The sequence below is a fragment of the Schistocerca nitens genome, chromosome 5, assembly GCF_023898315.1.
Source record: "Schistocerca nitens isolate TAMUIC-IGC-003100 chromosome 5, iqSchNite1.1, whole genome shotgun sequence".
NCBI lineage: Eukaryota > Metazoa > Arthropoda > Insecta > Orthoptera > Acrididae > Schistocerca > Schistocerca nitens.
In genome coordinates, this window is record NC_064618.1 from 85,507,195 (window position 1) to 85,533,459 (window position 26,265).

A 26,265-nucleotide genomic window follows, 5' to 3' on the forward strand; every position below is an offset into this window, starting at 1 on the left:
TTCCTGGGGTCAGATACATCACATGATCACACTGACAGAACCACAGGCACATAGACACAGGCAACAGAGCATGCACAATGTCGGCACTAGTACAGTGTATATCCACCTTTCGCAGCAATGCAGGCTGCTATTCTCCCATGGAGACGATCGTAGAAATGCTGGATGTAGTCCTGTGGAACGGCTTGCCATGCCATTTCCACCTGGCGCCTCAGTTGGACCAGCGTTCGTGCTGGACGTGCAGACCGCGTGAGACGACGCTTCATCCAGTCCCAAACATGCTCAATGGGGGACAGATCCGGAGATCTTGCTGGCCAGGGTAGTTGACTTACACCTTCTAGAGCACGTTGGGTGGCACGGGATACATGCGGACGTGCATTGTCCTGTTGGAACAGCAAGTTCCCTTGCCGGTCTAGGAATGGTAAAACGATGGGTTCGATGACGGTTTGGATGTACCGTGCACTATTCAGTGTCCCCTCGACGATCACCAGTGGTGTACGGCCAGTGTAGGAGATCGCTCCCCACACCAAGATGCCGGGTGTTGGCCCTGTGTGCCTCGGTCATATGCAGTCCTGATTGTGGCGCTCACCTGCACGGCGCCAAAGACGCATACGACCATCATTGGCACCAAGGCAGAAGCGACTCTCATCGCTGAAGACGACACGTCTCCATTCGTCCCTCCATTCACGCCTGTCGCGACACCACTGGAGGCGGGCTGCACGATGTTGGGGCGTGAGCGGAACACGGCCTAACGGTGTGCGGGACCGTAGCCCAGCTTCATGGAGACGGTTGCGAATGGTCCTCGCCGATACCCCAGGAGCAACAGTGTCCCTAATTTGCTGGGAAGTGGCGGTGCGGTCCCCTACGGCACTGCGTAGGATCCTATGGTCTTGGCGTGCATCCGTGCGTTGCTGCGGTCTGGTCCCAGGTCGACGGGCACGTGCACCTTCCGCCGACCACTGGCGACAACATCGATGTACTGTGGAGACCTCACGCCCCATGTGTTGAGCAATTCGGCGGTACGTCAACCCGGCCTCCCGCATGCCCACTATACGCCCTCGCTCAAAGTCCGTCAACTGCACATACGGTTCACGTCCACGCTGTCGCGGCATGCTACCAGTGTTAAAGACTGTGATGGAGCTCCGTATGCCACGGCAAACTAGCTGACACTGACGGCGGCGGTGCACAAATGCTGCGCAGCTAGCGCCATTCAACGGCCAACACCGCGGTTCCCGGTGTGTCCGCTGTGCCGTGCGTGTGATCATTGCTTGTACAGCCCTCTCGCAGTGTCCGGAGCAAGTTTGGTGGGTCCGACACACCGGTGTCAATGTGTTCTTTTTTCCATTTCCAGGAGTGTATATCTAAAGACAAAGATGATGTGACTTACCAAATGAAAGTGCTGGCAGGTCGACAGACACACAAACAAACACAAACATAAACACAAAATACTAGCAATCGCAACCAACGGTTGCTTCGTCAGGAAAGAGGGAAGGAGAGGGAAAGATGAAAGGATGTGGGTTTTAAGGGATTCATTCCAATCCCAGGAGTGGAAAGACTTACCCAGGCCTGCCAACCCAAAGTTTGGTACAGATTTATTGATGACATCTTCATGATCTGGACTCACAGTGAGGAAGAACTCCAGAATTTCCTTTCCAACCTCAACTCCTTTGGTTCCATCAGATTCACCTGGTCCTACTCTAAATCCCATGCCACTTTCCTTGACGTTGACCTCCACCTGTCCAATGGCCAGCTTCACACGTCCGTCCACATCAAACCCACCAACAAGCAACAGTACCTCCATTATGACAGCTGCCACCCATTCCACATCAAACGGTCCCTTCCCTACAGCCTAGGTCTTCGTGGCAAACGAATCTGCTCCAGTCCGGAATCCCTGAACCATTACACCAACAACCTGAAAACAGCTTTCGCATCCCGCAACTACCCTCCCGACCTGGTACAGAAGCAAATAACCAGAGCCACTTCCTCATCTCCTCAAACCCAGAACCTCCCACAGAAGAGCCCCAAAAGTGCCCCACTTGTGACAGGATACTTTCCGGGACTGGATCAGACTCTGAATGTGGCTCTCCAGCAGGGATACGACTTCCTCAAATCCTGCCCTGAAATGAGATCCATCCTTCATGAAATCCTCCCCACTCCACCAAGAGTGTCTTTCTGCCGTCCACCTAACCTTCGTAACCTCTTAGTTCATCCCTTTGAAATCCCCAAACCACCTTCCCTACCCTCTGGCTCCTATCCTTGTAACCGCCCCCGGTGTAAAACCTGTCCCATGCACCCTCCCACCACCACCTACTCCAGTCCTGTAACCCGGAAGGTGTACACGAGTACACGATCAAAGGCAGAGCCACGTGTGAAAGCACCCATGTGATTCACCAACTGACCTGCCTACACTGTGAAGCTTTCTATGTGGGAATGACCAGCAACAAACTGTCCATTCGCATGAATGGACACAGGCAGACAGTGTTTGTTGGTAATGAGGATCACCCTGTGGCTAAACATGCCTTGGTGCACGGCCAGCACATCTTGGCACAGTGTTACACCGTCCGGGTTATCTGGATACTTCCCACTAACACCAACCTGTCAGAACTCCGGAGATGGGAACTTGCCCTTCAGTATATCCTCTCCTCTCGTTATCTGCCAGGCCTCAACCTCCGCTAATTTCAAGTTGCCGCCGCTCATACCTCACCTGTCTTTCAACATCTTTGCCTCTGTACTTCCGCCTCGACTGACATCTCTGCCCGAACTCTTTGCCTTTACAAATGTCTGCTCGTGTCTGTGTCTGTGTATGTGCGGATGGATATGTGTGTGTGTGTGTGCGAGTGTATACCTGTCCTTTTTCCCCCCTAAGCTAAGTCTTTCCGCTCCCGGGATTGGAATGACTCCTTACCCTCTCCCTTAAAACCCACATCCTTTCATCTTTCCCTCTCCTTTCCCTCTTTCCTGATGAGGCAACAGTTTGTTGCGAAAGCTTGAATTTTGTGTGTGTGTTTGTGTTAGTTTGTGTGTCTATCGACCTGCCAGCGCTTCGTTTGGTAAGTCACATCATCTTTGTTTTTAGATATATTTTTCCCACGTGGAAGTTTCCCTCTATTACACACACTCAAAGTGCTGTTCAAATAAATACAATGTGAATCACGAGGAACCTACAAGATCTAATAAACACTCACAAACTGTCACATAACACATCAGGAATGTAAAAGTGGTGATTTCACCAGCATAATTACACACCACATACAACCAAACCATACGAGCAACAAAACAACAGTCAATATTAATGCTTCTGCAGAAACGGTTCTCAGACTTTTCACTGGCTAATATACTATACAACTTCACTGGCTAACATGACAGGCTGAAAAGTAATGAAGGGCTAAGTAGAAGAGAAACAAGAAACGTAGAACGGTATAAATAAGAAGATAGCAGAAAAAAATGGATTGAAGGGGGAGATGGAAAACAAAAGAAAAGGGAGAAAAGAAGAAACAGCATTTATTAATTAAGGACATGCTACTGATGAACAAAATATAAATGGAAGGGGAGGAGGGCTGTTAATAGCACTTAAGTTTAGGCAGGCACTGAAATGAGATAATATGTTGGGAGAGAAGCAAGTTTCTATCTCCAGGATATGGGAAACTACTACTAGGTGGGATGAATCAATTCCCCTTATTGTGCAACAGGCACTCTAGTCCTTTGAGTAATGCAGTAGAGCATGCTAACCGACAGGGTAATGGGTGTCCGCTTTAAGGACAGTTTTGTTTTCATACATGCATACACAATACGTTTGCCAGTGGTCATTCCTACACAGAAAGCTGTGCAATGAAAATGTCAGTTTACCAACAATATGCATCGTTTCACATGTTGCTCTGTCGTTGATGATGTAGGATTTACCAGTGATGGGGCTGGAGTAAATAGTGACTGGCAGGTGCATGGATTAAGTATTACAGTGGGAATGATTTAAGACTTAGCAACCTAGGAGTAGATACAAAGATCTGGGTATGTCATGTTGTCTGACAAAGATGTTTTAGAGATTAGGAGGGTGTCTGAAGGCAACAGTGGATGGTGTGAGAACAATGCCAAGTTAGGATGATCTCATTCTATGGATCGAGTTGAGAATGTCATAGTCTAGATGGAGTAATGCATGTTGCCACCTGATGTCTGGGTGGTACTGGTTGACAAGGGGTGTGCTTTTGAGTTTTTTGGAGGTGAGAGCTATATTTGTCCAGGAGTGAGAGGAAGATGCTGCTGAGTTGAGTAGGCACAGGTAGTGTAGGCTACCAGCCAGATGCATTGCACACATTCCGCACATGCATGAGCCGCTTGGCTGACAGTGCTGGCAAGTATTCAGCCAGGGCAGTATGGTCATGTACACCACTGCCTGACTGCCTGTGTATCAGCTGTTTGGCCTCACCTGCTCACCTGTGCCCATAGCCTGGAACAGCCCATTCTACAGCATTACTCAAGGGACCTACGTACCTGTTACAAAATATGGATGATATCCATCCCATCTAGTGGTAATTTTCCTGAACTACGGAGTCGGGAAATTGTTCTCTGACATTGTCCAAGCACAGTATGTAATACGTATCTAATTGCGTACCACAGATGTGTATATAGACTCTTTGGCCTAGCTGTCAGTTCAATGTTTACTTTTTGTGACAACAGTGTCCAATGTGACACGGAAATAGCACCATTCAACATATGACAGGTGTAACATCTACACATAACGACTTCTATACTGTTAGGTAGGGGAGATGTCATTGTTTCGTAATTGTGTACACTTGGTTATACTTAGCTTTTGAATATTTACACGGTTCTGTGTTGTCTAGATCAATATCAATTTTGACACCATAGAGAATTTATAATTGACATGCATGCCATTTGATTTAGAGGCATATATTATGGAAGTAAACTTACGTTTCCATTGTTATGCATACAAATGATGATGTATTGCACAAATTGATATGCAGGCAACTGTTTGTTTCTCCTCTGTATCAATGTCCCTGACTATGAGCTCTATGCCTGACTACTGCTTTGGAAATCTAACATTTCATGTGCAGTTCGTGGTGTTAACAAGATGTCTTTTACCTCCAAAATATTCTTGCATCTTGACACCAATGTAGACTTATGTGTTGTTAACAACTCCCTCCCTGGACCCACTAAAGTGGAGCATCTCCATTTTCTCTGGCATCAACCTTACAATAAATAAATACTATTTTGTTAGCAGTTTACATCTGGGCAACAATTACCTAATAAATAGAAAAACTACTTCACAGGACAGGTTTTTCTAAATTCTTATTATCAGAAAATAATCTATGTTTTGCTAATTACTATAGTGAAGTCAGTTTTGCCACAGAAATTTGGGAGAAGAACATGACATTAAAATCAGATAGTACAATGTGATCTACACATTATGACCCTGCTGGAACGTTCACCTGCTCTGATTCAAACTACAAACCTTCCTGATTTCAGAAATGCGTTTGATTTTATCTAATACACAATGACTTGAAAGTTAATTAAAATTAAAAATTCCACTGCTTATACTAAAATGTAGCAATGAAGAATACTGCTTCAGTTCTGTTTCAAATAAGTAGAATCCGATTACGTTACATTTAGAAATGCATAAAAATTACTCAGAGGTAAAAAGAAATGTGCGCTTATTACTCTATATTTTACTAACCATAGTTATGACTATAAACTTTATGAACTAAGCTTATTGTAAAAATGGTTGATATTTTTGTACTGTTTCAGTTTTTGCGTTTTTTGGTAATCATACACAAATATGCATAGAGGAATGACTAAATGACAACAAAAGGCAAAGTCAGTTGAACATAGACTTTTAAATTTAACTGGACGCATAAAAAAAACCAACTCACCAAGTGGCAGGAAGAGAAAATACTTACAAAGGTTTCTTTAACCTTTACATGCGTGTTCTGACACCATCTGGTGAGTAGATTTTTTTATCTACTCAACGGAATGTAGTCAAATCAGGTGATGATGAGGGAATTGGATTAGGAAATGAGACATTTGAAAGAAGGAAATGAGTTTTGCTATTTGGGAAGCAAAATAACTGATGATGGTCAAAGCAGGGAGGACATAAAATGCAGACTGGCAATGGCAAGAAAAGCGTTTCTGAAGAAGAGAAATTTGTTAACGTCGAGTATAGATTTAAGTGTCAGGAAGTCCTTTCTGGAGGTATTTGTATGGAGTGCAGCCATGTATTGAAGTGAAACACGGGCGATAAATAGGATAGAGCAGCACAGAGAGCTGCATCGAACCAGCCATAATACGCGCTATCAGCTCTTTATCAGTTTCAACTGATGTTTCATAGAAAACAAATTTCAGGTGGCCCCAGAAGAAAAAAATCAATGGGCGGTCAAGTCGGGGGAATGCGCAGGCCATGCCACCACTCCTAATCCAGTTTTTACCAAAGGTTTCAGCCAAATGCATTTCCACTGCATGTGCGAAGTGCACCACTGTGTTGGTACCTCATTCACTGTCACACATTCAGTGGAAGATGTTCCAACAACTCCGGCAGTGTTCCTCGTAAAGAAGTGTCTGTCTGTGTTCAGTCACTGGACCAACAGATTATTGTCTACCAAGTTTGCTCAAATATTAAAATGAAGTGCTCTTGGTGGCCATGAGCAAAGGAGGTGAGCGGATTTTCCCATGCCCATACATGTTGATTATGGCTGTTGAACTTACCCTCTTCTGTAAAGGGTGCCTCATCTGTAAAAAGTACATGGTTTGGAAAGTCTGGTTGAATGGCACACCTTTGCAAAAATTCAATCTGACGTGGAAAATTGTCTGGGTTAAGGGTGTCAACCATCCGAAGGCAGTAGGGGCACACATCATCTTAATGCCATTGTGGCATGTCTTACACCCATTTCCTGTTCAACATGCCACGAGCTTGTTGAGGGTGGGATTTCCAGCAGTGTTAATGTCTCCTCTCCAAGCCCTTGTGTACGCATTGTACATTTATGACTGCGTCTGTGAGGCCTTCGCAGCTGTAACACAAAACCAATACACTGGGTTTCGAAGTAGGCTTTAAATGCACATGTGCCATTATCAGAACATGCCAGTGGAAAATGTCCTGAAGAGAACTGTCTCATAGGGACCTGCGGATGGCAGTAAATGTGCGTGGAGCTGGCACTCGACGATTCGAATTCACAAATGTTGGGTGTGTGAACATTTCCATCTACTGCCCAATTAGCACAGTGTATGTCTACCCTTTCCTCTGAAGAATATTGCTTCATTTCCTGTCAGCCCCACGCAGTAACAAACACAAGAGTGTCCCCATTTGATAACAAACTGATGCAGGGCAAACCCCACTCCGCAGGGTGCACAGGTGCTGTCCTCTACCACGCCCTAGTAAGAGGTGGAAAACCTCTAGTGCTGGCCTGTGTGGAATACCCGCAACTATGTCAACTTCAGTGTTTACAAATAAAGGCCGTAAAACTTCAACACGGAGTCTCTTTTACCTTGATGTCACAAATACATTGAAATCATTGCCGTGCAGGCCTGCTACCATGATTGCTCGGATGGCTTGTTGTGTGCCTAGCACATTGGTGGTGCACGAAGCTGTTCAATGACGCCTAGCGCCACATGCTAACGGAAGCGGACATGGGTTGCCATGTGAAATATGGTTGTTATGACCCAGCTAAAAGTCCTCTAATTTTTTACATTCATTTCTGATAAACCCGGCATATATATTTATATGATAAATATTCAAATAAATATGTAACCAATGCACACCCAAACATTTAGTAGAGTATCATGTAAAAATTTTAAGTAAATCAGTCAAGAACTTTTCGTTATTTTTGGTAACAATGACTTTTCTTTATATAGTAGTATAGGTATATTGTATCGGGAGGGGCAGGGAGGGAAGAAGGAAAAAACTTTCCTTGTGTGAAGAGTAAGAGGAAAGTCCAAAGAGCTCCTAGCACTAGCCCTTTTTATACCTGAAATGTATCAATTCACAAACCGAATGTATGAATTCTACACTGTTTCAAATGCAATAGTTCAAACTGTCAGCTCAAAATGTATTTCACCCACTGAAGTACAAGCTTAAGAACATGGCAATACTGACTGCCTTCAAAATCGTAAATGGCACATTACTACATTGTTCATTGGGGGCCACAGACCAAATATTTTAAACCTTTGCAAAAGAAAAATTCAACGCTTCAATATAAAATGATGTAAGTTGACTTCATAAGATGATATAAGTCGACTTCAAATATCATACCTGCCTATCATACCCGATCTGTTCCTATTGGTGGTGGATTACCTAGCATACTCTGCCTCATGTTGGTAAAACAAGTCACTAAAGTGCACACATCTATATAATTCATAGAGTTGGATAGATAGTATTAAACTCCACAAGCACACAAAATGTAGATCATGCTCATCAGATTTCATATCAAACATAATGCAAACATATGTGTATCATACCATGTGAAAACACTTACGCGACATTTCCTAACAGATTAACACTATGCATCTAATCCGCAACTCACAGTCAGAATCTTGCTTTCTATGGGTAATGTACTTAGCGGCTAGGAAAACCGACTGGAGCTCTGAGGGTCGGTCATGAGTCATTCCTAATTAGCTCAGTGGGTAAGAAAAGGAATGCTCTGTATTTGAGCTCTGGCCAGGCAAATGGTTTCATTGTCCAGAGAGTTTTAAAACAAGTCAAATTCTTCTGCATAATGAAAGATTCAATCTGTAAACATCTAGATGATGTTTAACTTTGCGAAAGGAAAAGATACATAGATCCTGCATCCTAAAGTTCTCACTTAAAACTCACTTCTTGTCATGACACCTGCCCACACACTTTTGACAACATGTCATAAGGGTATTAACCTCAATGTCAAATCTTAAGAGGCCTAGCAAGGGGGGGGAAATGTATTTGCCCTTCGGATAACATAGATCTTTTCTTCTTGTGGTTCCACAACCACCCTAATGATTTTGTCAGACAAATATAACAATGGGGGAAAAAGAAATCAAGGATGGAATGTGCGCACTCACAATTACAGCGCGCGCTACTACATCTACATTTATACTCCGCAAGCCACTCAACGGTGTGTGGCGGAGGGCACTTTACGTGCCACTGTCATTACCTCCCTTTTCAGTTCCAGTCGCGTATGGTTCGCGGGAAGAACGACTGCCGGAAAGCCTCCGTGCGCGCTCTAATCTCTCTAACTTTACATTCGTGATCTCCTCAGCAGGTATAATTAGAAGGAAGCAATATATTCATCACCTCATCCAGAAACGCACCCTCTCGAAACTTGGACAGCAAGCTACACCGCGATGCAGAGCGCCTCTCTTGCAGAGTCTGCCATTTGAGTTTGCTAAACATCTCCGTAACGCTATCACGCTTACCAAATAACCCTGTGACGAAACGCGCCGCTCTTCTTTGGATCTTCTCTATCTCCTCCGTCAACCCGATCTGGTACGGATCCCACACTGATGAGCAATACTCAAGTATAGGTCGAACGAGTGTTTTGTAAGCCACTTCCTTTGTTGATAGACTACATTTTCTAAGGACTCTCCCAATGAATCTCAACCTGGCACCTGCCTTACCAACAATTAATTTTATATGATCATTCCACTTCAAATCATTTCTCACGCATACTCCCACATATTTTACAGAAGTAACTGCTACCAGTGTTTGTCCCGCTATCATATAATCATACAACAAAGGATCCTTCTTTCTATGTATTTGCAATACATTACATTTGTCTATATTAAGGGTCAGTTGCCACTCCCTGCACCAAGTGCCTATCTGCTGCAGATCTTCCTGCATTTCGCTACAATTTTCTAATGCTGCAACTTCTCTGTATACTACAACATCATCCGCGAAAAGCTGCATGGAACTTCCGACACTATCTACTAGGTCATTTACATATATTGTGAAGAGCAATGGTCCCAGAACACTCCCCCTGTGGCACGCAAGAGGTTACCTTAATGCCTGTAGGTGTCTCTCTATTGAGAACAACATGCTGTGTTCTGTTTGCTAAAAACTCTTCAATCCAGCCATACAGTTGGTCTGATATTCCGTAGGCTCTTACTTTGTTTATCAGGCGACAGTGCAGAACTGTATCGAACGCCTTCCGGAAGTGAAGGAAAATAGCATCTACCTGGGAGCCTGTATCTAATATTTTCTAGGTCTCATGAGCAAATCAAGCGAGTTGGGTCTCACACGTTCGCTGTTTCCGGAATCCATGTTGATTCCTACAGAGTAGATTCTGAGTTTCCAGGAACGACATGATATGCGAGCAAAAACCATGTTCTAAAATTCTACAACAGATCGACGTCAGAGATATAGGTCTATAGTTTTGCGCATCTGCTCGACGACCCTTCTTGAAGACTGGGACTACATGTGCTCTTTTCCAATAATTTGGAGCCTTCCGTTCCTCTAGAGACTTGCAGTACACAGCTGTTAGAAAGGGGGGGGGGGGCAAGTTCTTTCGCATACTTTGTGTAGAATCAAATTGGTATCCCGCCCGTCAGGTCCAGTGGACTTTCCTCTGTTGAGTGATTCCAGTTGCTTTTCTATTCCTTGGACACTTATTTCGATGTCAGCCATTTTTTCATTTGTGATAGGATTTAAAGAAGGAACTGCAGTGCGGTCTTCCTCTGTGAAACAGCTTTGGAAAAAGGTGTTTAGCATTTCAGCTTTATGCGTGTCATCCTCTGTTTCAATGCCATCGTCATCCCGGAGTGTCTGGATATGCTGTTTCGAGCCACTTACTGATTTAACGTAAGACCAGAACTTCCTAGGATTTTCTGTCAAGTCGGTACATAGAATTTTACTTTCGTATTCACTGAACGCTTCACACATAGCCCTCCTTACGCTAACTTTGACATTGTTTAGCTTCTGTTTGTCTGAGAGGTTTTGGCTGCATTTAAAGTTGCAGTGAAGCTCTCTTTGCTTTCACAGTAGTTTCCTAACTTTGTTGTTGAACCACGGTGGGTTTTTCCCGTCTCTCCCAGTTTTACTCGGTATGTACCCATCTAAAACGCATTTTACGATTGCCTTGAACTTTTTCCATAAACCCTCAACATTTTCAGTGTCGGAACAGAAATTTTCGTTTTGATCTGTTAGGGAGTCTGAAATCTGCCTACTATTACACTTGCTAAACAGATAAACCTTCTTCCTTTTTTTAATATTCCTATTTACTTCCATATTCAGGGATGCTGCAATGGCCTTATGATCACCGATTCCCTGTTCTGCGCTAACAGAGTCAAGAGTTCGGGTCTGTTTGTTATCAGTAGGTCCAAGATGTTATCTCCACGAGTCGGTTCTCTGTTTAATTGCTCGAGGTAATTTTCGGATAGTGCACTCAGTATAATGTAACTCGATGCTCTGTCCCTACCACCCGTCCTAAACATCTGAGTGTCCCAGTCAATATCTGGTAAATTGAAATCTCCACGTAAGACTATAACATGCTGAGAAAATTTATGTGAAATGTATTCCAGATTTTCTCTCAGTTGATCTGCCACTAATGCTGCTGAGTCGGGAGGTCGGCAAAAGGAGCCAATTATTAACCTAGCTCGGTTGTTGAGTGTAACCTCCACCCATAATAATTCACAGGAACTGTCCACTTCTACTTCACTACAGGATAAACTACTACTAACAGCGACAAACATGCCACCACCAGTTGCATGCAATCTATCCTTCCTAAACACCGTCTGTGCCTTTGTAAAAATTTCGGCAGAATTTATCTCTGGCTTCAGCCAGCTTTCCGTACCTACAACGATTTCAGCTTCGGTGCTTTCTATCAGCGCTTGAAGTTCTGGTATTTTACCAATGCAGCTTCGACAGTTTACAATTACAATAGCGATTGCTGCTTGGTCCCCGCATGTCCTGACTTTGCCCCGCACCCTTTGAGGCTGTTGCCCTTTCTGTACTTGCCTGAGGCTATCTAACCTAAAAAAACCGCCCAGTCCACACCACACAGCCCCTGCTACCCGTGTAGCCGCCCTCTGGGTGTAGTGGACTCCTGACCTATCCAGTGGAACCCGAAACCCCACCACCCTATGGCTCAAGTCATGGAATCTGCAGCCCACACGGTCGCATAACCATCTCAGCCTCTGATTCAGACCCTCCACTTGGCTCTGTACCTCAGAACGTGTCCTACTAACTGATCCCTTCTTTGGGTCAGGTTGTACCACAAATTTCTCTTCTCCTCAATGCTATTGAATAACTCCTCATTAGTTACATGATCTACCCACCTTACCTTCAGCATTCTTCTGTAGCACCATAGTTCAAAAGCCTCTATTCTCTTCTTGTCTAAACTATTTATCATCCATGTTTCACTTCCATCCATAGCTACACCCCAAAAAACATACCGTATTTACTCGAGTCTAAGCCGCACTCGAATCTAAGCCGCACCTGAAAAATGAGACTCGAAATAAAGGAAAAAAAAAATTCCCGAATCTAAGCCGCACCTGAAATTTGAGACTCGAAATTCAAGGGGAGAGAAAAGTTTTAGGCCGCAACTCCAAATCGAAACAAAGTTGGTCCATTGTAATATGAGACACAATTTAGGTCGAATGAAAGACGATACAGCTACAGTAGTTTGGTTCGAGTCGTAAGCTTAGCAGTTAAGCTTTACCAGGTAGCCATTGCTATGCGTCAGGCGCTCCGCCCGTATTTATACGGGTCCCCTTCCTTTTTCACGTGCTTCGTCTGGTTTGAATCGATTGCTTATTTTGCTTTGATCTGATAAGTGCCGTTTTCTTTGTTATAGGTGTTTCTCACTCTAAGCTGAAAATGCGTTACTGTACTGTGTCATGCATTGTTTGTCGCATTTTGATAGTGCGTGTTTACGGCCTGTCGCTGCTCGCGGCGTGACTTGCTTTTGTGCGCGCTACCGCCGCTTAAAAAAAAGAGGAATCGTCTCATTAGCGAAACAATGGCAAGAGGCTGCTATTTGTTGTTACTTACACTGCTGCTTTCTTTGATAATGATCAACAAGAACCAAATAATAGACTGCGTATGATAGAACATGTTCTGAACGAGAGTTTAGCGAAAATTTTTCTCCGTTTGAAAATCTTTGCGGCCACTTCTTTAGTACATCAAATTCTGCACAGAAATTAGTCATCTTACATTTAAAATCTAGTCAGTTGCCGTGCTTCATTTCTGACTGTATCACTATTAGGCATAAGAATAATACGAATATAAACATGACACGATACGTATATTCTTCCGCGTTTGCTGTTGTCTCACTCTAGTTTCGTAGTTCATTAAGCAGACAGGATTTAAATGAGATAGCAGCAAACACGAAAGAATACATGGCAAAATGTTTATATTCGTATTATTCTTATGGTGAAGAGAATAGTGCATGAGATTCACATTTTATCAGGTTCCTATTAGCAACCATCTCTTCTCACATGTAGGAAAAAACTCGGAACGTTGAGTTGGCCATATTGACAAACATCCCTAACAGTGTTGCCAGTCGGATTTTCGTAGCACATTGAAATTCTGCTACATTCGAAGATGAACAATATGGAATTTGTATTTACTTCGTTGGATAATGTATGAAATTGCAGTGGCCAAAACTCGGGGCGGAGAAAAAAAAGCTCGTCTTCTACCTTTTTTTTTAAATTTATTTACTGATGCAGAGGTTTTGGCGCCAGTATTTATCTTTGTGCCCACAAAGCATGCTTGTGTAGCGCTACATATATTTGACGGCAGAAGTTAGTTGTTGCGGCACCTACCAACATTTTTCAGAACTTCCGCTTGCTTTGCACTCGATTCTAAGCCGCAGGCGGTTTTTTGGATTACAAAAACCGGAAAAAAAGTGCGGCTTAGATTCGAGTAAATACGGTACTTCTAGAAAGGATTTCCTGACAATCTGTACTTGACATTAACAAATTTCTCTTCTTCAGAAACACTTTTCTTGCCATTGCCAGTTTGCATTTTATATCCTCCCTACTTCGACCATCATCAGTTATTTTGCTTCCCAAATAGTAAAACTCATCTACTACTTCAAGTGTCTCGTTTCCTAATCTAATTACCAGCACCACCTGATTTAATTTGGCTACATTCCATTATCCTTAGTTTGCTTTTGTTGATGCTCATCTTATATCCTCCTTTCAAGATACTGTCCATTCCATCCAACTGCTCTTCCAAGTCCTTTGCTGTGTCTGTCAAAACTGCAATGTCATCGGCAAACCTCAAAGTTTTTATTTCTTCTTCCAGGACTTTAATTCCTACTCCAAATTTTTCTTTTGTTTCCTTTACTCCTTGCTGAATATCCAGATTGAATAACATCAGGGATAGGCGATAACCCTCTCACTCCCTTCCCCACCATTGCTTCCCTTTCATGCCCCGCGACTCTTACAATAGCCATCTGGTTTTGGCAGAAATTGTATATAGCCTTTTGCTCCCTGTATTTTACCCCTTCTACATTTAGAATTTGAAAGAGAGTATTCCAGTCAACTTTGTCAAAAGCTTTCTCTACGTTTACAAATGCTATAAATGTAGGTTTGCCTTTCCTTAACCTATCTTCTATGAGAAGTTGTAGGGTCAGTATTGCCTCTCATGTTCCTATAGCTCTCCGGATTCCAAACTGATCTCCCCTGAGGTCTGCTTCTATAAGTTTTTCTGTTCTGTAAATGACTTGTTAAACTGATAGTTCGGTAATTTTCACACCTGATTTCTTTGGAACTAGGATTATTGTACTCTTCTTTACGTCTGAGAGTATTTCGATTGTCTTGGAAATCTTGCTCACCAGATGGAAGTGTTTTGTCATGACTGGCTTCCCAAGGCTATCAGTAGCTCTAACAGAATATTGTCTACTCTCAGGGTCTTGTTTTGACTTAGGTCTTTGAGTGCTTTGTCAAATTCTTCACACAGTACCATATCTCCCTTCTCATCTTCCTCTATGTGCTCTTTCATTTCCATAATATTGCACTCAAGTGCATCTCCCTTGTATAGATCTTCTATATACTCCTTCCACCTTTCTGCTTTCCCTTCTTTGCTTTGTACTGGTTTTCCATCTGAGCTCTTTATATTCATACAGGTCATTCTCTTTTCTCCAAAGGTCTCTTTAATTTTCCTGTAGGCAGTATCTATCTTACCCCCAGTTGCTGTTACATCCTTACATTTTTCTTCTAGCCATTCCTGCTTAGCCATTTTGCACTTTAGATTAAATTAGATTAGTACTTGTTCCATAGATCATGAATACGACACTTCATAATGATGTGGAACGTGTCAGGTTAATAAAAGGTGTCTATACAAGATATTACATTAGACAAAATATTACATGACACTCAATATTTTTAATTTTTTAAATTTTTATTTTTTTGTGGGGGGTTGGGAAATTACCCACTTACTATATCCAAAAATACATCTAATGAGTAGAAGGAGTTGCCATTAAGAAATTCTTTTAATTTCCTTTTAAATGCTATATGGCTATCTGTCAGACTTTTGATGCTATTAGGTAAGTGACCAAAGACTTTTGTGGCAGCATAATTTACCCCCTTCTGAGCCAAACTTAGATTTAACCTAGAGTAGTGAAGATCACCCTTTCTCCTAGTGTTGTAGCCATGTACACTGCAATTACTATTGAATTCGTTCGGATTGTTAATAACAAATTTCATAAGTGAATATATATATCGTGAGGCTACAGTGAAGATTTCTACCTCTTTAAATAGGTGTCTGCAGGATGACTGTGGATGAGCTCCAGCAATTATTCTGATTACATGCTTTTGTGCAATGAACACTCTTTTACTCAATGATGAGTTACCCCAGAATATGATGCCATACGAAAGCAGAGAATGAAAATAGGTGTGGTAAGCTAATTTACTCAGACGTATATTGCCAAAATTTGCAATGACTGTAATAGCATAAGAAGTTGAACTCAAACGTTTCAGCAGATCCTCAGTGTGTTTTTTCCAGTTCAACGCCTCATCAATTCATACACCTAGAAATTTTGAATATTCTACCTTAGCTACCGATTTCTGATCGAAGTCTATATTTATTAATGGGGTTATCCCATTTACTGTGTGGAACTGTATATACTGTGTTTTGTCAAAGTTTAATAAGAGCCCATTTGCAGAGAACCACTTAATGATTTTCTGAAAAACATCGTTTACAATTTCACCTGTTAATTCTTGTCTGTCGGGTGTGATAGCTATACTTGTATCATCGGCAAAAAGTACCAGCTTTGCATCTTCGTGAATATAGAATGGCAAGTCATTAATACATATTAAGAACAGCAGAGGACCTAAGACCGAACCTTGCGGCACACCATTCTTGATTGTTCCCCAGTTTCAGAAATCAACAGTTTTTGGTATATTATGGGAACTGCTTATTTCAACTTTCTGCACTCTTCCAGTTACATATGATTTAAACCATTTGAGCACTGTCCCATTCATACCACAGTACTTGAGCTTATCTAGAAGTATTCCATGATTTACACAATCAAAAGCCTTTGATAGATCACAAAAAATCCCAACGGGTGACTTCCGGTTACTCAGAGCATTTAATATTTCATTAGTGAAAGTATATATAGCATTTTCCATTGAGAAACCCTTCTGGAAACCAAACTGACATTTTGTTAAAACTTTATTTTTACAAAGGTGTGAAGCTACTCTACAATACATTACTTTTTCAAGAATTTTGGATAAGGCAGTCAGAAGAGAGATTGGGTGGCACTTGTTGACATCAGTCGTATCCCCTTTTTTATGCAGTGGTTTAACAATGGCATACTTCAGTCTATCTGGGAAAATGCCCTGCTTCAGAGAGCTATTGCATATGTGGCTAAGAATCCCACTTGTTTCTTGGGAACAAGCCTTTATTTTCTTCCTAATTTCAGGAGAGGTGGGTGGAATTTCAATTGTATCAAGTCTCATTTTTTACATGTTTGTATTCCCTTTTGCCTACTTCATTTATTGAATTTTTATATTTTCTCCTTTCACTGATAAAATTCAATATCTCCTGTGTTACCGAAGGATTTCTACTAGCCCCCATCTTTTTACCTAGTTGCTCCTCTGCTGCCTTCACTATTTCATCTCTCAAAGCTGCTCATTCTTCTTCTATATTTCTTTCCCCTGTTGTTGTCAATCGTTCCTTAATGCTCCTGCTGAAACCCTCTATAACCTCTGGTTCCTTCAGTTTATCCAGACCCTATGTCATCTCCTTAGATTTCTACCTTTCTGCAGTTTCTTCAGTTCATAAACAATAAATTGTGAGCACAGTCCACATCTGCCCCTGGAAATGTTTAAAAATTTAAAACCTGGTTCATAAATCTCTGTCTAACCATTATATAATCAATCTGAAATCTTCTGGTGTCTCCAGGTCACTTCCACGCATACAACCTTCTCTCATGATTCTTAAATCAAGTGGTAGCTATGATCAGATTATGCTCTATGCAAAACTATACCAGGCAGCTTCCTCTTTCATTCCTTTTCCTCAGTCCATGTTTACCTGCTACCTTTTCTTCTCTTCCTGTCCCTACTATCGAATTCCAGCCCCCCATGACTATTAAATTTTGGTCTCCTTTAACTATCTCAACAACTTCTTTTATCTCATCATACATTTCCTCAAACTCCTCCTCATTTGCAGAGCTAGTTGACATATATTTCCATACAAATATATTTTTCCCACGTGGAATGTTTCCCTCTATTATATTCATACAAATATATATTTATATACAAACAATAATCTGCACTGCCTGGTTACACAATAAGCCAACACCAACTACAAAATGGCACTCTCAAAAGTTATTATTCTGACCAAATATTACAAATGAGAAACCTCAGTACATACCTTCTCACATCGTTTTCTCTTCCTTGTTACCCTTTCAGAAGAATTATGGTTCATTTCTCGCAAAATATCAAATCTTCGCATTGGTCTCCGGGAGCTACTGTCCTTTCGCAATGTCTGCCGGTTCTCGTGGTACTGAAAGATATTTCAAGAAAATTATTAATCTAGAAATTGATAAAGAAAGTAATTTTGAAATTCATTGCATGTGAAAATTGTAAGGTTTTATGATTTTTGTTTCTCTTGTTCTTTTTGTAGCATCTGAGTACTTCAACCACCTAATAGAATAAGCCTTCAGAGGTTAAAAAATCAGAGCTGAAATATTTACCACAGATATTTTACAAGCTGGTATGTCCTTGAAACAATTTTAAAGTTTTCAAGTATAAGAGTGCAATAGTAAACATGCACCAACAGTGGAAGGTAACATTAATCTAGAAACATTTTTCAGAATAATTTAGTGATCCCATCCACATCTGCAGTAGGACTTCTTTATTTTATTGCTTTGAATAATGCAATTATTGACAGTAAAAACGCAGAACTAAAATTCTTTACGAGTTAATTTTTGAAGTACTGACGGACCACTGATATGTAATCACTAAAATTCTCTGACACCAAAACACTGACCAGCAATTAATAGTTAATTTGTAGTTTTATCAGCAATTCTTTAATCTGCAAACTCTTACCTCTCTTGTCACTATACCCTTCAATTATCCCATGTTGTACCAGGTCATTGTGAAACAACCTTAAACATATTACAAATGCTTGCAAAAACTGCTCTTCAATTACTGCTGTATTTACCCAAGTATAAGACGAGATTTTTTTTCCAAATACGGAGTTGTCTTATTTACGCAGTTATTGCTGCTGAAGTCAAAGTCTTTACATTGTTTAATAGATTAAGATAAGGATCATCTTACATTTACAGATTAAGCTTTGGCTATTGAGGTTTTGTACAAATTTATTTTGAACAATCCCGAAGGGTAGGACATATCAAACAATATTTGAATTCCGATAGGCTCAAGATTTCTCGATAGACTGAAGCACTCAATACAGTATCGACATTGCTCGAACAAACACTTGACATCTGACTCTCACCATAGTGCAAGGGATAAGCAAGAAACTATGAACTAGTCACAACAACAATGTAATGTTCTGCTTAAAAATTGACAATTTTTTGAAAACAGGAGGAAATAACATTTAATTCTATCAGCTTACAACTTTTGTTGTATTTGAACAGGACTGCAATAAACATTAACAACAACAATGTAGGAAAAGATAGACTGCTACTAACCATAAAGAAGACGTGTCAAGTTGCAGACAGGCACAATAAAAAGTGTCTTTTAATTGTGCCTGTCTGCATCTTAACATGTATTCTTTACTGTAAATGGCAATCTGTCTTTTCCTACATTGTTGATACTCCTACCTGGAGCTTCCACTGCAGTAAATGTTCTCATACATGTATGGACACCGTATACACTTTTATGCTGCTTTTTAAGTAAAGGTAACATTCAAAGGTGAAAATCTTGTCCTTCAAAAATTTTTACTCGATTCTGAACCCAACTAGTATTTTATTTGGTTGTGACAAATTACTGATTTCCCAAGTGGGTTGCAAATGAGAAATTCAGTTGGTGTACACGTTGGAATACCAGCCTTTGATAAACTTTAGCAGAAGATGATGACATTCAGATGAAACAAGAAGGAAAATTAATCCAGAATGAAATGTCTAACTAATGAAATAAATCATACTGAACTGACTGTAATCGTTGCTGCAAGAATAAATTACAGTGGAAAGACCTGTTGTGGAGACATGCAAACAGATGTCACTACATTGCAGGATGAGGGCGCGATCGATAACTACAATCTTTTACTTATGTATTATTTGCAGTTTGTACTGCACCCTAGAGGATATTGCCATTCACATTTCACTGTTCAGAAAATTGGAAGGGGGACAGTGACTCATCTCGGCTGAGAACTATGAGTGCGGGAAGGGGAGTACAGAGCAGGTAGATATTTCATCATGCAGTGAAATGTGGGGACGCATACTGCATACTTTGGTTTTTTATGAACATCTACCATGTTTAAACCACAATTTGCCTGGACCAATTTGCACTCAGAATCGAATTTACTTGGAAACTGGATCAATAGCCAGCAATAGGATACATGTCTCCAGAAGATGCTGAAGTCTGTGTGGAAGCCAGTGGTTTACTTACACAAAGCAACATCCAAAGCATGGATTTAGAAAAGCTCAGAAACTGAAGATACACATTTCAAGAAGTTAACAAAACAGGACAAGTCTCTTTAACAATAACAAAAAGAGTTAGTGGGGCATATACAGTTACTAATAGATGCCACAGAGCATTGGAAATGACGTGGCATGCTTTGTACGAGGTTCATGGTTGAATATTGTATAGGGAATGTACAAGTTTCATGGTCCATAACTATTAGTATTAGCTTTCAGTTGTAAAGGAGATAAGATTAAATTGTAACAATTTTAACTGATACCAGTGGTGCACACTTAGTAGTGTATGGGAGTGTGGAAGCAAAGATTAATGCTTGACATTTATAGGGAACAAGCAACAGTTCCAACTGTGGCACCAATGCCTCACGCCACCAAATGTCACTGTCTCGTAACAGAATATAACTTCCCAACTCGCAATGCCATGCCATGTCTGAGTCATCTTGGCGTGTCTCTGACAGGTTCCAGGCAGTAAGTAATTCTATCCCTTATGACACTCATAGAAACAGTTTTAAAAAGTTTGATGTTTATTTACAAAATGGAGTGGTTTGAAAAGCCAGAAGATTTTATTCTATTCTGGATCAAAATAACAAAGTGATTGACACTCGAGTGTGGAAATGGTTGACACTGTTGGTACACTATTAAGTGCTCATGTAATATGGCTGTTTCCTCAGCAACATCTATGTAGTTCAATGCAAATACATTCACATGTACATTATTGAGTTCTCTTTGAACATCACAATAGTCATTTTTCTGTACAGCATCCTGGATAGTTTCAGACATTATAATAAGTAAATTAAATGAATTACAATAATTAGGTTATTGGCATCATGTGTTATCTGCAACTATTCTTTGCTAACTGGGACTTGGAGTAGGAAAGCAAATTTCATCAATGAACAGAACAGAAAAGAAAAGAAAAGACAGCATGACAAAGTTCGTTCTCCGGCTGGTTTTCACTTTGGCAGCTGTAATGTAAAGGACTAGCTGTCAACCACTTTGTTATTCTCATCCAGGTATATAAGTACATGATAGAAATTTGGAAACAGCTGAGCAGAGGTCTGGAAGAGCCCTTGATGATTGCTGATATGATTCAATGTTTCCCTCTATGTATTTTGGGCATGCTCTATAGGATTTAGACGCTGATATCACTTTATGCAGCCCATGCAGAGGATATTTTCACCAGTGAGACCATCATGCACCAGAGCACTGCAGTTCGGGTGGACATTACCATCGCTGAAGAGGCATTTTGGATCAAGAGCAAATATGGAAAGTTGTATGTGTGGTTGTAGTACCTCCTGTCTGTACTTGTGGGTTTCAGCAGCAGTCCTTTGATCACTAATGAAGCTTGAAATCTCTATACTCACATCTAACACATTGCCTCTCCACATAAAACAGAGGTATCTTTGCACTTTCACGTGACCGACACACTCTGACAGACCTCTGACATACAGATGAAACAGTTAGTCACAACATTGCTGCTTGTAAGGCAACTGTAAGCTATGTAGGTTTAGTTGGACCTATGCAGCTAAGTCTAGATGCTGTTTCTTGTTGTGGAATGATTATTTTTGGTTGAACTTTTCGTGCCCTGTATTGTAATGCATCCTGTTTATCTCAGCCAGGACCAAAGACTTGAAATAACACATTGTGGCAGATTCATCACTGCTGAGAGTGCAACCTGCAAGTGACCTCCTTCACAGGTTTTTGAAGATTTTTCTATGCTAAACAGGGTCCAAATGGTGTTTTAGAGATATGAATTTTTCCTAGAAAATACATTGTGTTGTGACACATGTACAAACAAGACTGAGACATTATGCATGTCAAGCACTGTTTCCTACCGTCCTTGAACCAAGCTTCTATTCAAAACACAGTTTGTTATTTGCCAATACAGCTAACATAATTTTGATTTGTGGCAAAATTTTGAGTTTTTTACGACTTTTCTGTTTACTCTTTCCATTTCCCCTGTTCCATACAATGCTTAATTTTTGGACAGTAGTGAAACAAAATGATGCATAACAAGAGAAAAACATCATTAATCTTATCAAAGTTGTGGATAAATGTTATCAGTACACTATTGGGGAACTGAAGTCTAGTCATTTAGCATTTGGGAGCCTGGAGTTTGGAAAAAGATGTGCATGTTGTACAAGCTAAACAGCAGGGCTTTTACAGTACCTGTTTAAGTGCTTCGCTGATGGCAGAGATCCACAGCTCTCCTTCTTGCATAGTTACAGTGTAAACCAAGATTGTTACACCATGGCATGTTATCTTGAACATTCCTTTACTCAAGATCTCTGCGACAGTGCACTTCTTTAAAGGTAGTACACAACAGCACTTCAATGAATTAGATTCCGAAGTATTAGGTCGTTTTATTTTGCAGTACATTAGCATATCATTGAACAGAATAAAGTACCGTGGATGAGCACTTTTTCCTTGAGGAGAAACCTGAAACCAAAATCATAACATTTACTTTCTCATTAGCTCTCATTATTATGAAGTGTGGAACATAATTATCTTAATGTTATTAGTAGCTACTTGACCCTATTGCTTGGATCAGAAATGATTTATTCCTTGCTGCATATGTACTCTTTTTAAGTATTCATGGACGAGTGTTTGCTCATTTAACACATCAACAAAATCATGGGTAAAAATAAGAATGCTTGACATACATATAAAACTAAGCAACAGATGAAATGTGCAGTGTGCAAAAGAACCACACAAAAAGTTTTATTTGTTTTTTTGTATAGCAATATCTTTGTGATATATTCAGTGCTGAGGAAGCATTATTTTGACAAACATTATTAACTGAAATATTTCCTCTGTATGCTGTTCTGCAGCTACTAATTGTATGAAATGCATTGTAATGATAATCCAGCACAGCTGCTCTGATGAACTATCATTATAATGAATTTCTCACTGTTTGGTTTTGCATAAACAAAGTTACTTCAAATTTTGAAAACATTTAATTCATCTAGTATTGTAACATAAAATACTTATCACTGATATACTAACGATAAACAAAGGAGACAAGGAACAACAAAAATTTCACTGTTTTTTTGGGGTATATACTAAGGAGAACATAAGTTGGAAAACCCACAGAGCAGATCAAAAATTAGATTCAGTGACTTGTCACAATAAGAATTTATCCACTCCTTGAGTATGGGGCAATATTTTAGAGTACCACAACACTAAAGAAAGGTGTGTGTGTGTGTGTGTGTGTGTGTGTGTGTGTACTGTTCCATAAATACTCACAGGAAAGAGCCTCAATTAGCTCAAAGATAACTGCACTGTTGGGGACAGTTCTCATCTGGCGTGCCAAATGGAATAAATTGGTGTATCATATGACTCAACATTACTTTATGTCACCTGGGATGGAGATTTAGGGTTTCAGCTGGTTTCAAAGGCCTTTTTACAGAAAATGACTGGCTGGTTGGTTAATTGATTTGGAGGAGGGGGCCAACAGCAAAGTCATTGGTCCCATGGTATAGGATGGCAGAAATCAAGGGAGGAACAACAAAGACAGCACAGTCCAGTCAACGGGAAACGATAACGTTCAAACAAAGAGGAAAAAGGGATGTCAGGGCAGCAGGACTAGGAGAGATCAGCATGGGGTGGGTAGAAATGGTTAGAGCAGGGGTGTCCCAGGAATGTACGGTGGGGCACCAGCATTGCCGCCAAACCATCCTGACACTCACACCATACCATGCCATTATCACGATACAATGGACACAACACCAGGGAAGAAGACACAAGAAAAGGGGAAACAAAGCAGCACAAAAGACCAGTCAAAATGTAGGGAAAAGGTGGGGAGAGCCAGGCCATTACGGAGGCGAGATCAAGGCCCCCACAACCAAAGCCTACGCTACTAACGGACTCAAATTCCATAGTAATATTAAAGGACTTATAGCTGAGAGTACAAACCACTTTCATGAAGAAAAAATGAAGACAAACATAACCAAGCGAGGGTCGTCTGCTAACACCCGACACAAGGAAGTTGGGAAAGCATATTTAGTGTGAATGGTCAAAAGGTGGTGACAGTCCTACCACGAGCGGAGCCCCGCAACACAAAGGGAGGCTGGCTCAGTGCTGAGTAAAAACCCATGGGTCAACCTAGTATGGACAATACGATGATGGTAGAGGATGACAAATTCTTGCTGTGAGAGGCAGAGGGAAGAACACCACTTGGTAAGAGTGTCCTTGATGGCGCAAAGTTTATTAGAGAGGGGGAAGCCTCCCGGGGTCAGCCCATGATTGAGCAAAAAGGGATCTGATGTAACACCTCAAACTTGCATATGGAGGAGCCACAGAGAAGGGGGAGGGAGGGGGGGGGGCAAATGCCTCCTTCCTCTCCCCCAGTCAGTTCATTACTCATGATACCTACGTGGCCATGAACCCAAAGTAAGTGGACCGAATAAGCAGCATCACTCAGATCAGTGAGAAGGTCATGGATGGCAGAGACCAGGGGATGGCAGGAAAAACACCCAGCAATAGCCTGAAGACCACTCATTGAGTCCGTACATAACAAAACTTGGGTGAGGAAGGACTGTTTAATAACAGATGACCACCAGTCCATAGTAAACATCTCACTCTTGACAGGCAAGAGATGGTGATTTTGTGCCAATGGAAGATGTGAAGCTATGTCCTACACGATCAGTGGATTTAGAGCCATTAGTGGAAAAAAAAAAAAAAAAAAAAAAAAGGAATTGGTAACCTCAAACTCCCTTAAGAGCATTTGGAACAAACAACAGAACACCAGTGGAGCAATGGAGGCTTTTGGATCCCAGAAGAGATCAATCCAAATCTGTGGTTGAGAAACTAACCAAGGGGTAGGGGTGGGGGGTCTGGACAGAACGTGAGGAAGAGGTCAAGGAGGGGAGCCAGTAAACCCACCCGAGGGGGGCAGTGAGCAAGTGACGGCCCGAAGCGCAAAAAGAATGGAATATGAGGATGAGGTGGGGAAGAGCAGACAGTGATGGCATAGGAAACCTGGAGCTGGGACAACTGAATTTAAAGACGAAGGATCCCAGCATCAACCAGAACACTATTGACAGGGCTCGTAGGAAAGGCACTGGTGGCTAAATGGATACCACAATGGTGAACTGGGTCTACAACTGTAGTCCAGACAAGATAGAACTAATGCTTGGTAAAGGCGAAGAAGGGTTGAACATTCCGCACCCCGAGAAGTGTGGGCAAGAAAGCAAAGACATTGCATAAACTCAAACAGTCAACCTTCAGATGACAGATATGGAGCAACCAAGTGACCTTGTTGTCCAAAAAGAAGACCCAAAAAATGGAACTCGGGGACCACGGTCAGGTGCCGGGCATGGAGGTAGGGCTCTGAATCAGGATGGACCACAGTATGGTGAGAGAAATGCGCTACTCTCCATTTTCCTGGGTCTGCAGAGAGCTGATAACACTATCAACCCAGAGTCTGAATGACCGGTGGGCCAGGAACTGGCAAATAAAAATTGGGAGGGGGCCCCGAAGACCACATCCTTGGACTGTAAGAAGGATGTGATGGTGCCAAGCTGTGTTGCAGGGCTTATGAAGATTGCAGAAGACTGTGACAAGATGGCAGTGCTGAGAAATGTCCAGCCGAACTGCAGTTTCCAATTGAAGCAGATGATCGATTGGAGACCACACCTCCCAGAAGCCACACTGGTAAGGAGATAATAGGTCCCGAGATTCAAGGACTCACTTGAGCCAACAAGCTACCAGCCATTCTAGTAATTTGCATGGGACATTGATCAGGGTGATGAGCCGGTAACTATCAAGCGACGATGGATCCTTGTCAGGCTAAGGACATGCATCACAATACTGTCTCTCCATCGAGGGTGGAAAATGCCTTGGAGTCAAATACAGTGAAACACCTGGAGGAGAGACTGGCGTTGTGGAGGATTGAGATGATGAAGCAATTGGTTAGGGATGGAATCAGGGCTAGCAGCTGAATCATGGGAAGAAGAGAGGGCCAGAAGAAGCTCCATTTTGGCAAAAGGTTCACTGAAGGATTCCGCCTGATGAAGGGTAAAATGTGAGTGGAAAGCTTCTTCAGCCTGCTGCTCATGGAGGGAAAAGGCAGCTGGATAGGAGCCTGACACTGATGCCATCACAAAATAGGTCACGAAGGGTTCTATCAGAAGTGATGGATTTGAACAAAGGCCACTTGGAAGGGCTGAGCCTAGACCACACCCGAGATGAAGGGATAGAACAACCTACTGACAAGACAAAGCATTCCCAACACACTCATTTACTCTGTTTG

At 41.6% G+C, this 26,265-nt stretch overlaps 1 protein-coding gene across 2 annotated transcripts in view; it reads right to left on the reverse strand.

The window, feature by feature from the left end:
- LOC126259872 (putative protein tag-52) overlaps window positions 1–26,265 on the reverse strand; it is a 150,340-nt gene that overhangs the window by 43,118 nt on the left and 80,957 nt on the right. For both annotated transcript variants that reach the window (XM_049956929.1, XM_049956930.1), the window contains exons 6-7: window positions 22,182–22,451; window positions 17,786–17,917 (exon numbers count right to left, since the gene is read on the reverse strand). In XM_049956929.1, the coding sequence (XP_049812886.1) occupies window positions 17,786–17,917; window positions 22,182–22,451 (402 nt within the window). The remainder of the gene's footprint in view (window positions 1–17,785; window positions 17,918–22,181; window positions 22,452–26,265) is intronic.